This window comes from Pyrus communis, chromosome 8 (genome assembly GCF_963583255.1).
Source record: "Pyrus communis chromosome 8, drPyrComm1.1, whole genome shotgun sequence".
NCBI classification, from domain to species: Eukaryota; Viridiplantae; Streptophyta; class Magnoliopsida; order Rosales; family Rosaceae; genus Pyrus; species Pyrus communis.
In genome coordinates this window covers 22,166,799-22,181,289 of record NC_084810.1, presented here as the reverse complement: position 1 = coordinate 22,181,289, position 14,491 = coordinate 22,166,799, and the positions used below count along the sequence as shown (strand labels likewise).

Here is a 14,491-nt window from a genome sequence, read left to right as displayed (position 1 = left end):
GCCACTAAGCAAGTAAAGGACAACGGGACAAAACAACCTTCCACCTGGCCTCTGTACCAGTACTGGAGTTGCTTGCTACCTTCAATCAGAAAAGGTGTGTTTCAATTTGATATTTAAATATAGGTGGATTTTTGTTTAAAAAATAGAATTACAAGAGTCTATTTATAAAGAATCCTATGTATCAACAACAATTTCAAATAATTCAAGTTCAGAAACACAATAAACAAATACAAATTTAAATATTTTACACAGTGATGATCTTATTTTAAAAGATAATTTTGATCTAGGTAGTTGATTTTTGAATTTGATAGACCCAACATTCCTAGCTTTTAGACTTTTTATTAAACTACTTTCTACAATTTTGGTGGCACGTTTATTAAAATGTCCTTTTTTTAAAAATTCAAAATTACATGAACTATCATTAATCCACCAATTTCTTCCAGAAACAACACCCAAAGCTCCTAAATCTAGCCTTCTTTAAACCAAAATTATTATTATTATTATTATTAATACTCCAAAATAAAGAGACATAATTATTAAGTTATCAATCAATGATATGTACCAAAAATTAAATTAAGCGTACCAAAAACTAAAATCAAACATACCATTAACTAAAATAAATTGTACCAAATACTAAAACTAAACATAACAATCAATGATATGTACACACCTAAATGTACCAAAAATTAAAACTACACATACCAGTAGATAATATGAACAAAATTAAGTATGAAAACCAATAATAAACCTACCAATAATGTATACAAAATAGTTCTCTCAATAAAATGTATACATAATAATTTAAAAAAAAATATAAACATCCACTATTTTTGTTATCTTGAAGGTAAAATTATATTTAAAGTTTAGGAGAAAAAATATTTTGTGCGGAAAAATTATAAAAAAGAGATAATTGGATAAATATTTTGAATAAAAAACCAAGATTATCTCAAAAAAAAAAAAAAAATCGCTTAACTAATTAAAACCCAAATTAACAAACCAATATACAAAATTTTAATTTTGAAGATCACAATAATAATTTTTAATTTGATAAATGGAGAGATGCATGATGCGGTCTAATGCACGTAAGTGCTTTAATCAAAATCCTACAAGGCATAGATACTTGATACCCAGAAAAAAAGAAGGGAAAATTAGAATTCTCTACAGTTTTTTTATATTATTTAGATTAAGGGTGGTGCTATCTACACACCCTTCTCAATTTCGGGCCATTGGATAGAATGAATTGAAGAAGATCAATGAACAAAAATTTAACAAGGGTGTGTGAGAGATAAAATGAGGTGTGTGAATAGCACTACCCTAGATTAAACATCTGTGCCTTTTTAAAAATTGATTAAAGTACTTTGACCAATAGTCATCTCTATTTTTTAAAATTAAAATAATTTTTGAATTTATCATTTTATCTGCATGATGCACTTTTCCTTATTTAGTGGAGATATTATTAATTAAACTATATTTTCTCTTCTTCCAAATATGTTTTTTCGATCACTTTTTTTGTTTTTTGTTATGCAAACATTTAATATTATTTCTTTTTGTAAATGGTTTTTTTTTTTCATTTTCAAATAGTTGGTGATCAATATAAAAGTAATTTTTTTCAATTTTTTTGTGAAATTATATATATATATATATATATATATATATATATTTTTTTTTTTTTTTAAGTATAGTTGTTGACGAATTATTATTATGTACAATACATTACATATATATTATTTGCAAGTACGTTTGAATTTACAAAAATTATTAATTGGTACATTTATTTGCAATTTTGGTACGTTTGATTTGATACATATTGTTAATATTGGTACATTATTTTTATTTTGGTACGTTTTATTTTGTACACACTGTGTATTGGTACTTTTATATTATTATCAAGCCTATTTTCTCTTAACATACTAAAAGAAAAACTTATTTCGGTATGTTTGATTTTGGAGGATTTAAAAATATTTTAAACTATTTTGGAAAAAAAAATATCTTAAATCATAAATAATTATTGCTAAATTGTAGCATTATTGTGAAAATAATTTTGAATCTAACCATTTTTTTTTTTTGACAATTATCTCTAACGGAGGAGAGTGTAATCAAAATGATAGATTATAGGAAATTTGTTACAATACAATGTGCATATAGCACCAAAATAATGACAAAAAAAAAGTTTAATCAAATCACTAAAAGACATAGATGTTTGATCTAGAAAAGTCAAAATTGAGGCGCCTATATCAAAAGATCCCTAAAAAAAAAAAAAAAAAAAATCCTAAAAGGCACATATGTTTGATTAAAAAAAAATAAAAATAAAACCCTTAAATTTTAGGCGTTTAATTCTAACTAAGCCTATATTGTCAAAAACAGTGGGCGATGGAGGAAGGAGGCTTGAAATTTGAAACGAACAATGAGGGCTGCTAAAAAATCCTGAGGTGTGAGGTCTACGGTAACGCCATGAGGAATGAAAAAATAATAGAACAAAAAAAAAAATATAAAGAAATAAAAGTTAAAACAACGCTACGATATATCAAATTACTTATCATATCATGATATCTTAAAATATTGGGGATATCATGATATTATAGGATATCTCGCAAAACAGTTTTCGCGATGCGATATATCACGCTAAAGTACGCAATCTTGCACAATATTTAATACTTCTGTAATAATATGGTACTAAATAACTGAAGTAAACATACATGTAATAGTTCATTAGTCACATAAGTCTATGCATGTCCTGGATATTTTTTTATAGATCTTTGTAACTCATTTCGAACAATACTAGCTAATTGTTCGTCAAGTGTGAAATTTTTTTAAGTAGTGAAAGAGGTTCTAAATTCGAATCTCAGCTGCTCCTTTAATAAAATAAAAATAAAAATAAAATACAACTTAGATTTAAACAGGACAAAAATATATGATTATTAATGTTGTGTTGGGGTGCTTCTTTGGTTTAGGCATTAGAGAACTGAGCGCGAGACATACAAAAGACACCAGCAAAGAGGATCACTCCAGCCATAGTCTTTGATTTCAGAAGGAAATGGAAATTATAATTGCAATTGCCTCAAAAATTGGAGAATGCTTGGTCACACCAATAGGAACAGAGTTTGGCTATTTGATTCATTACCATTCCAACCTTGAAAGTCTTAGGGGTGAGATAAAAAAGCTTTTTGACAAGAGAGATGGAGTGCAGCGATTGGTAGATGCTGCCAAAAGGAACGGTGAAATCATCAAACCTGATGTTCAGAGTTGGCTAAAGAATGTGAACGACGACCTGGTCAAAAAAGTGTTGCAGTTTGAGGAAATTAGCAAGAAAAGGCGATGTGTGTATCGATGGAGCTTGAGTCGGAGAGCCTATAAGATTACACAACATGTTCTTCAGCTCCAAAACGAAGGAAGATTTGAAAATGTTGCCCATCCTGCACCTCCACCAGAGATATGGTCAACATTCAAGAAAGGTTTTCAGGATTTTAAGTCCAGAATGGCAAACATGAATGAGGTGATAAAGGGTTTGAAGAGGGAAGAAGTACGAATGATCGGGATTTGTGGAATGGGGGGTGTGGGTAAAACCACAATGGTGAAAGAAATCATCACAAGATTGGCAAAGCTGAACCTGTTTGATAATATTGTAATGGCAACTGTGTCTCAAAGTCCAAGTATTAGGACGATCCAGTCGGAAATTGCAGACAAAATAGATTTGAAATTTGATGAGGAATCCGAATCCGGAAGAGCACGAAGGCTACATGGGAGACTCATAGACATAAAAAAGATCCTGATTGTATTAGATGATGTCTGGACAGAGCCTGATTTTGAGGCTATTGGACTCCCTTCTGCAGATGCTCATAAAGGGTGCAAAGTTTTGTTGACATCACGAGATTGGGAAGTCTGCAACAGGATGGGAAGTCAACCAATTATTGCAGTCCCGACTTTAACAACAGAAGAATCACAGGAGCTCTTTCGAGAAATGGTAGGTGAATCCTTCAATGCTCCTGATTTACGTTCCATTGCAAAAGATGTCGTGAAGGAATGTGGAGGTTTACCTATTGCAATTGTAACTGTTGGAAAAGCCCTAGAAAAGAAAAACAAGCGTGAATGGGATGATGCCCTTAATCAGCTGCGAAATTCTACCCCAGTGAACATCCCTAGAGTGAATGACAAAGTTTATTCTAGCATAAAATGGAGTTATGATAGATTGGAGAGTGATGAAGCCAGGTCATGTCTTTTACTTTGTTGTTTATATCCAGAAGATTGTGATATTCCAATTGAGTATTTGGTTCGATATGGGTGGGTTCGAGGATATTTTACCAGCATCGTTACTTTGGAAGATGCAAGAAATAGAGTGCATTCTTTGGTTGACCAACTAAAAAGAAGGTTTTTGTTGCTAGATAGTGACGTGAGCGAGGCTACAAAAATGCATGATGTAGTTCGTGATGTTGCCATATCAATTGCTTCAAGAGATTCACATGGATTTTTGATAAGAAGTCATGCTGAAAATAAAGGGTGGTCAAATTTATCTACATATGACCATTACACTACAATCTCACTTGTTGGCGAATTGGAGATTCCAGTTGGTTTGAAATGCCCAAAACTTGAGCTTCTACAGATGATGAAAGGCCGTTTTTCAGAAGGTAGCATGGACATCATTTGTGATGCGATGAAAGAACTGAAGGTTTTAGCTTTGGTGGAAATGGAAGTCCTAGGCTCATCAAGATCACTAGGAGTACTGAAGAACCTGCAGACCTTGTGCCTAGATGGGTCTGACTTTGATGGCATGTCTACTGATGTTATTGGGGGTTTGGAGAATTTAGAAATCCTCAGCTTTCGTGGTTGTGCTTCCATGCGTGAGTTGCCGAGGGAAATTGGACGACTTAAACAGTTAAGGTTGTTAGATACGACAAACTGTTGGAAACTTGAGGTGATTCCACATGGTATCTTCTCCGGCTTAAGTAGACTTGAAGAGTTGTATATGATGGGTAGCTTTGCTAAATGGGACCTTGGAACAGGAAGAGAAGATAAGAGGATGGCAAGCATTTCTGAGGTGATGTCTCTGTCTGATCATTTGAAGGTTCTATCCATAGAAATACCCCCCAATGTCATCCACTTGTTGCCAAAAGACTTAGTCTTGAAAAGCCCAACAATAAAATTCCGTATATGCTTGGGAACTGGGGCACTGGGATTTTGTGAGAGGACCGATATACGTGCTAAAAGTGATGGATTTTGTGAGATGATCGATAGACGTGCTGAAAGTGATGCAAAGAAGTTGATGATGATGACAACTTATGCGTTCGAAAATTGTTTGGTGATTGTTGAAAGTGATGCAAGGGAGTTGATGGAGAGTCAAGCAGTTGGACTTATGTTGAAAAAATCTAAAAAATTGGTTTTGGGCAATGTTAAGAATTTCTCTGCCCTCACTGAATTAGACGAAGAGGGATTTCAAGATCTGAAAGTTTTGTATCTTGATCATTGTCCAAATATCGAGTATCTTGTAAATGGAACAAGTGCACTCTTTCCTCACATACAATCAGCTAGTCAGCTTTCGAATAGCTTTTTGACCAACCTAAGATTCCTTCGATTGTCATATTGTGGTGTTTTAAAGTATGCCTTTTCACTATCAGTAGTGAGAAACTTGGTACAACTCGAGGAATTAGATATTGATGGATGTGATCAAATGGAAGAAATTGTGTCGAAGCAGGGGAGGGAACTCGATGAGGAAGCCGATATGATATCTTTTCATAAATTAACCAATTTGAATCTCTTGGGTCTACATAATTTGGTTGGTTTCTTCCAAGCTAACAAGATATACTCCAACCAAGAGGTATGTCCCACTCTCCAATCTCTATGATATGAGGAGGCAGCCGATATGTGGAAATTTGAAATTGTTACGAAATGCTTAAGTTGGTGCATAATTTTTCTTTAACTGATAATGATTTTTCTTTTTCAGGAAACAACGGCAAGGGTTGAGCATCAATCTGCAGGAATATTTGAAAAAGCAATATTTCCATCAAAGTGCATTTCATGGTTTCCAAGTTTAGAAGAGGTACGATTGGCATATAAGACGTTTGAAGGCGTGCTATTTGATCTGAAAATCCATATAGTTATGGATGGGCAGACATCTCCAACATTTCCCCAGTTACGTAAGTTGAAGATATACCTTTGTTCGTTTACACACTTGTGGAAAAACATTCCGTCTGGATTCCAGGGCTTCCAAAATTTGAGATATTTGTATGTGACTGGATGTTTTGGTCTAGATTATGTGTTCTCGCATTTAATTGCCCGAAAACTTTTGAATCTTGAAGAGGTAAAGATATATGTATGTTCGGACATGGAAACTATAGTCAGAATCACAGAGGAAAATGAAGAAGAGGCGACAAAAGACATGATTTTGTTTCCGAAACTGAACACATTTGAACTAAAATATCTGCGTCGTCTCACAAGTCTTTGTCCAGTGGGATCTACATTTCAATGGTCATCCACAAAAAATATGCACGTGGTAAGATGTGAAAGATTGAAGACATTGGGTGCTGTAATTCCACAAAGAAAGAAGTTGGAGAATAAGTCTGAGAAGGATTCAACAAGTCATGATTTCAGCGCTTCTCCAACACGTTCATCAAATTGGTGCCCAGCTGGATGTGGATGCACACCATATTCAAGACCTAACGCCCACCGCTCTATTGAAATATTGCCACGTCCAATTAATTCGGAGGTAAGCTTTTAAATTAGGTTCAAGTAACCTCTATAAGTACAACTTTTAATTAGTATTGTATCTTCTTGTTGATCATGTTTAATTTTCTAGGTTACACCAACTAATCTTGAGGACTCAAATGATGATGATGATAATCTTGAAAATCTTTATGTAATTCACTGTAATTCAATGGAAGTGATTTTCCAACTCAAGGGACCGAAGCATGAAGAAAGTAGTCACTCTTTTGAAGCATTCAATAAATTGAGGTTCTTGCGGTTACATAAGTTGCCAAGTTTAACGCGTGTTTGGGAGACGGGTAGTTCACAACCGATGTTCGCAGGAAGCAGCTTCGGAAACTTGAAATGGTTGAGGGTCTATCGTTGCAACCGGTTGAAATACTTGTTTTCGTCGTCCATAGTCAAACTCCTTGTGAGTGTAGAGGACATAAAAGTTACGAACTGTGAGCAGATGGAAGAAATCGTTGCCGCAGAAGAAGAAACAGCTGAAATAATTACATTACCTACAGTGAAGTCCATCAAGCTTAAAAGTCTGCCAAAACTCAAGTATTTTTGTGGCGAAGCTTATACTTTGAAGTTGCCGTCTTTGGAGTTACTGAAGGTTATTAAAGTGCAAGACTTAAGGCCATTTGATTCTAAGCTTGTTGACACGCATAATCCCCGATTGCAAGTAAAACCCGCATTTCGACAGGAATGGACAAGGTATGCTTTAGATTAATGTTTCTAATTTGCAATCACTTTTGTGTCCACCTGGAAGACCGCATCATCAATATACAATTTTCAATCACTTATGTGTGCGTATTTAAATATGATTTTTTTTTTTTTTTTAACATCTCACTTTTAAATCTTGATGTATACGTGGAATTTCTAAAGTTTTTACAGAAGACTATATAATAGCATACATATATTAATGTATATGTGTGTGTGTATGCGAGTATGTGCACACTAAAGTGTATTTAAATATATATTTTAGAAAAGTCAATTATATCTCAAGAAAACATCGTCTTTTATTTCTAATACAGTGAGGATGAAGATGACGAAATCGACAGTGAGGATGAAGATGACAAAATCGACAGTGAGGATGACGATGACGAAACCAACAGGAAGGACGAACACAATTGATTGATCAAGCACAAAGGTTAGCATGTTTCCATCTCCAACTTATCTATATAGCACTCAAAAAATATTCTACCATGTTTTATATAATATATACATACATGTATAGCACTTGAAAAATTGAACAGTTTGGATCTAAAACCACAATCTGCTACCTGATTCATTTTTCCGAGGTAGCTAATAGCAGTTAAGGTGTGAGGAGGAAGCATTTCAGATTACCAACTGCCTCAAGAGAAACCTTTATCAGAAACACATATACAATAAACATAACCGTAGTGCTAAGTGGCTTAAAAATTAATTGAGTCCTTAACCCGCTATTTTTGGAAACACATATACAATAAGCATAAGCATTTCAACTTATTCCAATTTCAGTGATTTCTAATATTCTCCAATGCATGCAGGAAAAGAGTTCAAAGAACGTTGTGGCTACAGCAATTCGTTTACTATATCATATGTACAAACCAATAAAAGGACATTTGTTGCACCAGAATTTCATTCCAAAAATACTATTATGTTGCTTATTTTATGTACCATAAATTTCGATTGCGATTATTACTGTTTGTTTCTAAATTCGCATCATTTGTGTTTGCTTATTTGTGCTCGAGTTCTTGTATTCCCATTTATAATGATAATTTGGAATGTTGTCTCTAGCTACCAATATTTGCATTTCAATTCATAATGCTAAAAAATTCGTGATACCATACACGTGTAAGTTGAATGACATGTCTGTATAATGGAAAGCTGAATATACTGTAATATTATGATACACTAGCTAGCCGTAACAAATGAAAGCTGAATAATACGAACATGCACTACAAGGTCCGCTATTAATTCATAAAATCTGGTTTTCTCCTAAACGTAACGGAAATCATATTTATCTAGGCATGCTTAATATTTGATAAAGAAAAAACATTTCTTAAATAAATGTCGACTCACACCTCAGGCTAGCTCTCCCTTGAGTAGCCTTGTCTACCAAATAGGTAAGTTCAAGCAACTTCAAGAGAGAATTTCCTCCACATTAAGTCTTAAACATCTACTGGACAGCAGGCAATTCAAAACCAAAGCAAGCTGTTGAATACAACTACAATAAACAAGGAATCAGGCTAAGCTATTGCCTTCATCATAACATGATTTTGGCCCCCATTTTCTAATTTCGTGCCACATTTTCACATTCTTTCCATGAATTTTATAATTCCTACGCAAAAGAGCTCAATCCCACATCATGCTATAGACATGCTTCAACTATCAACCGGGAACGTAATCGTTAGGGATTTCAACAACTTCACAGATACAACAATTACCATAAGTCTCATCTCCGACATTCACACACAAAATCGAATAAAATTCGAAATCAAGAATCAATCCCAAAACTGAAAGTTGAAAATTTGGAAAAAGAACTTACATTGGAGAACAGCCCACGAGAAGAGGATCATTTCTACCTCTTGGGTCGAGGTCAAATTCCGGCGATATTGGCCGGAAGTTGGCCGGAAAACCCTGGGTCACCGTTTCTTAAATTTGAAGTTGAGGAAAATCGCCTACGAACTTATAGAAACTAACTTGGGGATTGGATAAAGGACGGCAAGAGCATTCTGGATGTGTAGTTTGAGAGCCTTTGGTGACCCATGGACGACAGAGCTGTTGCGTCGGCACTCGGCAGTCGTCGGCTTGCTGTTTAATGGGGCTCCTGTTGCAGCGCAAAAGAGAAGGAGGGAGGATACGGGAGGAGGAAAGAAAATGGGTTTCTCCCACTTTTTACATCTTAATTCTTTTCCTTCTTCTTTTTTTTTTTTTTTTTTTTTTTTTTTTTGGAATAAACGATATTATCTACCATCAAAAGTACGTTTAGTATGTGAGATGAGACAGAACATGTTTTGATAATAATACTAATGGCTAGATGTAATATAATTCAAATTCGCATGTAATGATAATCGAATATAAGATTTTCCACGTACAAGTTACGAATAAAGAAGAATATCATTAATTTTTTTTTCACTTTTAATACACATCTAAATAAAAAGAAACAAAATGAAAAGGAAAAGAAATAAAATAATTTGAAATAGAAATGAAAAATAAAGGTAAACTGACAGCATAAGGTAATCAATCATGGTAATACAAAATTATTATACTATCCTTAAACTTTGTAGTGCCGTGGAATCTTTATTTTAGTTCTAAAATTCGTTCTGCTTATGCTCACGCGATCATATTGATGAGCACTACAAGAAAATATTAAGATGCTAGGTCATATGAACGTTTTCCCTGAGAATGTTTTTGATGGATTTTGCAATATGGCAACCATGATTTGCAGAGCCCACCATTGCAGAGCTCGGTATCAGCTTGACTTGTGGAGCCACCATCACAAAGAAAAAGAACCTAGAAAGCTTAATCCTTGTCTTTTTCTTTTATAAATGTTGTTTTAGTGAACCGATTGTTCCGATTCCAACATCCAAAATACCACAATGTGAATTTTTTTCATACTACAATTGGATTGTATCTTAGAATTATCAAGCTTTGGAGCATTGATTACGCCATCATGCTGCTTTGTGTTGGATTTCGTTAGAGATCGTAATTAATCAATCACCCCTTCTGTGTCGCCCTTCAAAAGCTCAAATTGAAACCTAAACTCCCTAGCAAATAAGAGCCCAATTTGACAACCAAAATCTTCATCGTTCGAGCATCAATGTTCTCTTAAATTTGCTATGAGCAAACCGCCATGAAATCTCCTTCATGGACATCTCATAAAATTAGAACGATACAGAGAAGATTAGTGTGATTTCTACGCTAGGATTACACGTATGAATCGCAAAATAGTTCCTCCTCCACTCTTTGATTCTCTCTTTTATTGGCTAACAATATCTTCCTCTACCTTTTCATCCTAAGTAAGAAATGAGTATTTGTCAGCATCTTTCTGAAAATTTCACATTTGACCTTAATTTATCTATTTAGCACTATTTGACCAAATGACAAATTTTGATTGTCTAAATATTTATATCAAACTACAAATAATATTGATATTATATATTTATAATGTGGCTGGAATTGTAGTATCCAACATCTCTATCTTGAAATAAATTTTGTTGTCTATGAAGTGGCCAACTCGACCCTCTCTTGTACTCTTTAGTCTGGTCCATTTTGAGTTTGTGTAAATATATCATTGTTTAACAATTGACATTTAGTATTGCGATTTAATAGTATTCATTCTTAGGTTCGAATCTTAGGAGTAACGAGTTTATGTAAATATATAATTGTATTAAAGAAAAACAAAAAAATGTTTTTTTTTTTTTTTTTGGTTCAACAAAAACACGAAAATGCCTTTAAGCCCAAAGTGCCCCCTACCCTGTCGCTGCCTACAAAGTTCCTTCCTCGCCCTTGTTTCCCTCCCTTTCTCTCTCTCAGACGTTTGAGGACTCAAAAACTCCCTCTCTCTCACTCTTTGCTTCCTCAGTAAATTTAATCCAATGGATTTTTTGTGTACCCTTGCAGTAATACAAGAAGACTTTTGTAGTATTTCTGATTGTTGGATGATACTGGAATAATTATTAGGATTTTGAAGAATTTCTGGTTCGTATGATATATGTGCTAAAAGACCCAAAATTTTGAAGTAGAGCGGCCATGGAAGGTGCTTGAAAAGAAAATCATCTGATGAGTCAATGGAGTCGTCATCGTCTCCAAAAGAGAACAACAAAAGCTCGAAACAAGCTTGCGTTGAAATCAACTTGGAAGAGTCCCTTGCTGCGCACTCGAATTTGGGATTACCATCTTAAGTTCGAAGAGCATAGATACAAAAGGGTCATTTTCTGACTCGAGACCATGACTTTCCCAACAAGAGTATTAGTGGGGGTCCGAGAAGGTTTATTTCTGCTTGGTTTAATGAGCTTCCGACTTGGTTGGAATATACTATAGCAAAAGATGCTTTGTATTGTCTATGTTGTTATCTGTTTAAGCTAAATACGGGAGAGCAAGCCTGCGGTGATTGCTTTGTTAGTAAAGGGTTTTCTAATTAAAAGAAGGAAAGGTTGCAGGGTCATGTTGGAGAACAAAATAGCGCCCTCAACCAAGCTTGGAGAACCTATGATGCTTTATTAAAGCAACACCAAGCACTCAAGGAATGTAACACTCTTTTGGATGTATCAATTGTTTGTATGAGGTTTCTTTTGCATCAAGGGCATCAAGGCCTTATATATTGCAGAGACGATGAATATTAAGGTTCAAACAACGAAGGAGTTTTTCTTGGACTCTGGAACTTCCAATGTGATCATCACGAGGAGTTAAAAGCCATCACATTGAGAAATCCTCCCTTAGGTCTAAAGTTGACTTCACCTGATACTCAGGACGTCATAACTGCTTTTTCAATGGAAATCATCAATGCAATCGTTAAAGATATTGGTGGTTCACACTTTTACATGTCTTCAATTAAGCAATTGGCTATTGTAATATGTTTTGTGGATAAAGGTCATGTGATCGAGCTTTTTTTATGTGTTGTACAAGCCACTGATAATACTGCTGACTCACTTAAGGTGGCTATTGATGATTTCTTTTCTATCCATGGATTAAGCATGTCAAGGCTAGGGAGCAAGGTTATGGTGCAACAAGTAATATGCTTGGTGAGTTATTAAGACACTTATAATGATTGAGAATGAGCGTGCATTTTACATTCGTTACTTTGCTCACGCAGCGAGAGACCCGAAATGCCCACATCCTCACGAAGATGTTGTTAGCGTTCTCCAACGAGGATGTACTCGTCTCGCTTGAGGACGAGCGAGTGCTCCAAATAACTGTTCATCATCCAAATCACCCACAAGAAAGGCTGTTTGCTGTTGGCCAGACCCCATGCCATTTTAGCTAGTTTTTACTGTCCATGAATGCTGTACTTCCTAAGCTTACATAGATGACAGAGTTGTGTGCTTGTTTATGAAGCCATGACATACAACTCTGGTCCTCTTTCACCAAGCTTGTAGACGGGGATGAAACAGTTTTGTACTCTTTCTGAAGCCGTGCCAGCGATGATTGTTCAAGGCCATCCCGGTGTTCCAAATGAAATGACAGCCGAAGATGACCTTGAATCATGTGCTTTCACTAGTAGTTGCAGTAAGCAGACCAAGCCTCTGACATCTTAGTGGTTAGAGTCCTAATGCCAGTTCCAGCATTATAGAATCTGTACTCAGAATGGTCAAGCATCAGAGATCTTAAGGTTAGTGCAGACATTTGCAAAAGTTATAAAAATCATAGAACCATCGAGTCTTATTTCCTGTAAAAAGGTTAAAATCAATCAAATAATTGATCAATTTGTTGCATTTACATCTCATAGTTAATAAGTCAAGATACAATTCAAAAAATTTGATGTGTCTTATTGTTACCTTGAATTGGAAAGTAACCATCTTCTAGGGATTGCTTGGTAAGATCATATTTGCTGCACTGCTAGTAGTCAGTATAATGTTAGGCAATCGTAGATGATTAGCCACCTCTTCTGTACTCATCATAGATGATGCATGAAATCTTGGAGTGGGGATTTGCAGTTAGACATTAAAACCTAATATCACAGCAATAAAATTGTGGGATGAGATATTTTGCTCACATAAGCCATCAAACATCTCTAAAAAATCGAAATCAGGGTAGTTCGAAAGAAAGTTGAAGTTGGTGTGAGTGACTGTGATGTAGAAGCCCTCGGATTGAAGGATGGTGCCCAGTTGAAGTATCAGAGTTATGTGCCCTTGGAATAGGCATGGAACCAGCACTAATCTACGGCTCGTACGTTGTGTTTCCATTGCCCCTTAAGATTTGTGTAGCGATAAGGGAGTACTTCACATGGTGGACATTATGAAGGCTTATGATACTCTGGATTGGAAATTTCTTTTAGACACTTTCAAATTTCCAATTTCTATGCTTAAATGAATTTGTTGTTGTGTGATGGAAACTCTTTAGGCATATAATTGGAGATGGAAACTCTATATTTTTTTTGGCATGACAACTGACACCCCATGACCCTCTTAGTTTGATGTGGGACAATTAATTTATTATCAATTCTGGACTCCCAAATGATGCTTTGCTTAGTTCGATTTGTGATTGATAATATGTGGAGTTGGTCGATTTGTGATTGATAAGGTTGACCTTCGGGTCCTAGGGTAACTTGGTCTAGTTTGGTTTGGCACGGTCAATGTATTCCTAGAGCTAGCTTCGTTTTATGGCTAGCTATTAAGGGCAAATTTTCTACGTTTGATCGGGGTAAATCCTTCTTGCTCATTCTGTGGGAGTGGGTTTGAATCCCATGCTCATCTTTTTTTTTAGCGACCCTTTTAATATGCTGATTTGGCGTGTCGTTTTAGTTGCTTGTGACTTGCCTTGGTTAAATACTCCATGACCTCTGTACTTAGATTGGGCAGCTTTTCATTGGAAAGGAAATTTGTTAGCTCCTATGGTGAAGAAGTTGTATTTAGCTGCTACTGTTTATGGTCTATGGGATGAAAAGAACAATCGGATCTTCAAGAACTCTAGGAGTTGTCATGATACTGTGTTGAATTCTTTTCTCACCACTGTTAAGTTGAGGCTTTTCTCTCTAGTGGTTGTAGTAGTGCATCCGTTCCTTTGCAACCAAGTTCAAATTCTTATTTCCGTAAATGAAAGAAGTGTATAATATCGCATGTCAAAACAAAATATGTATATTATTAGAACGATAAGATAAGGTCAA

The 14,491-nt window shown here is 35.1% G+C and overlaps 1 protein-coding gene, 1 long non-coding RNA gene, 1 other non-coding gene and 1 pseudogene across 3 annotated transcripts in view; 2 read left to right on the top strand and 2 right to left on the bottom strand.

Annotated features, from left to right (window-relative positions):
- The window catches only part of LOC137743660 (uncharacterized), a 35,323-nt gene extending 25,784 nt beyond the window's left edge, over window positions 1-9,539 (bottom strand). The window contains exon 1 of the long non-coding RNA XR_011069513.1: window positions 9,212-9,539. This is a non-coding gene — a long non-coding RNA (uncharacterized lncRNA). The remainder of the gene's footprint in view (window positions 1-9,211) is intronic.
- Window positions 2,997-7,464, top strand: LOC137743657 (probable disease resistance protein At4g27220). Its single transcript, XM_068483590.1, has 4 exons — window positions 2,997-5,161; window positions 5,252-5,809; window positions 5,936-6,697; window positions 6,788-7,464. Exons 1-4 carry the CDS (start codon window positions 3,035-3,037, stop codon window positions 7,409-7,411), a joined length of 4,071 nt encoding a protein of 1,356 aa, XP_068339691.1. The 5' UTR covers window positions 2,997-3,034; the 3' UTR covers window positions 7,412-7,464.
- A 985-nt stretch (window positions 9,540-10,524) lies between the features above and the next one.
- Window positions 10,525-10,628, top strand: LOC137743948 (U6 spliceosomal RNA). Its single transcript, XR_011069554.1, has one exon. It is a non-coding gene; the product is annotated as a U6 spliceosomal RNA (small nuclear RNA).
- A 3,840-nt stretch (window positions 10,629-14,468) lies between these two features.
- Window positions 14,469-14,491, bottom strand: part of LOC137743141 (UDP-glucose iridoid glucosyltransferase-like) — a 6,464-nt pseudogene continuing 6,441 nt past the window's right edge.

What these genes read in the sequence shown, in the direction of transcription:
- LOC137743657 (XM_068483590.1), top strand. Translation starts at nt 3,035, where the DNA reads ATGGAAATTATAATTGCAATTGCCTCAAAAATTGGAGAATGCTTGGTC. An exon ending in GTATATGCTTGGGAACTGGG is followed by an intron (nt 5,162 to 5,251) that starts GCACTGGGATTT and finishes AGTGATGCAAAG; the next exon opens with AAGTTGATGATGATGACAAC. An exon ending in AGATATACTCCAACCAAGAG is followed by an intron (nt 5,810 to 5,935) that starts GTATGTCCCACT and finishes TTTCTTTTTCAG; the next exon opens with GAAACAACGGCAAGGGTTGA.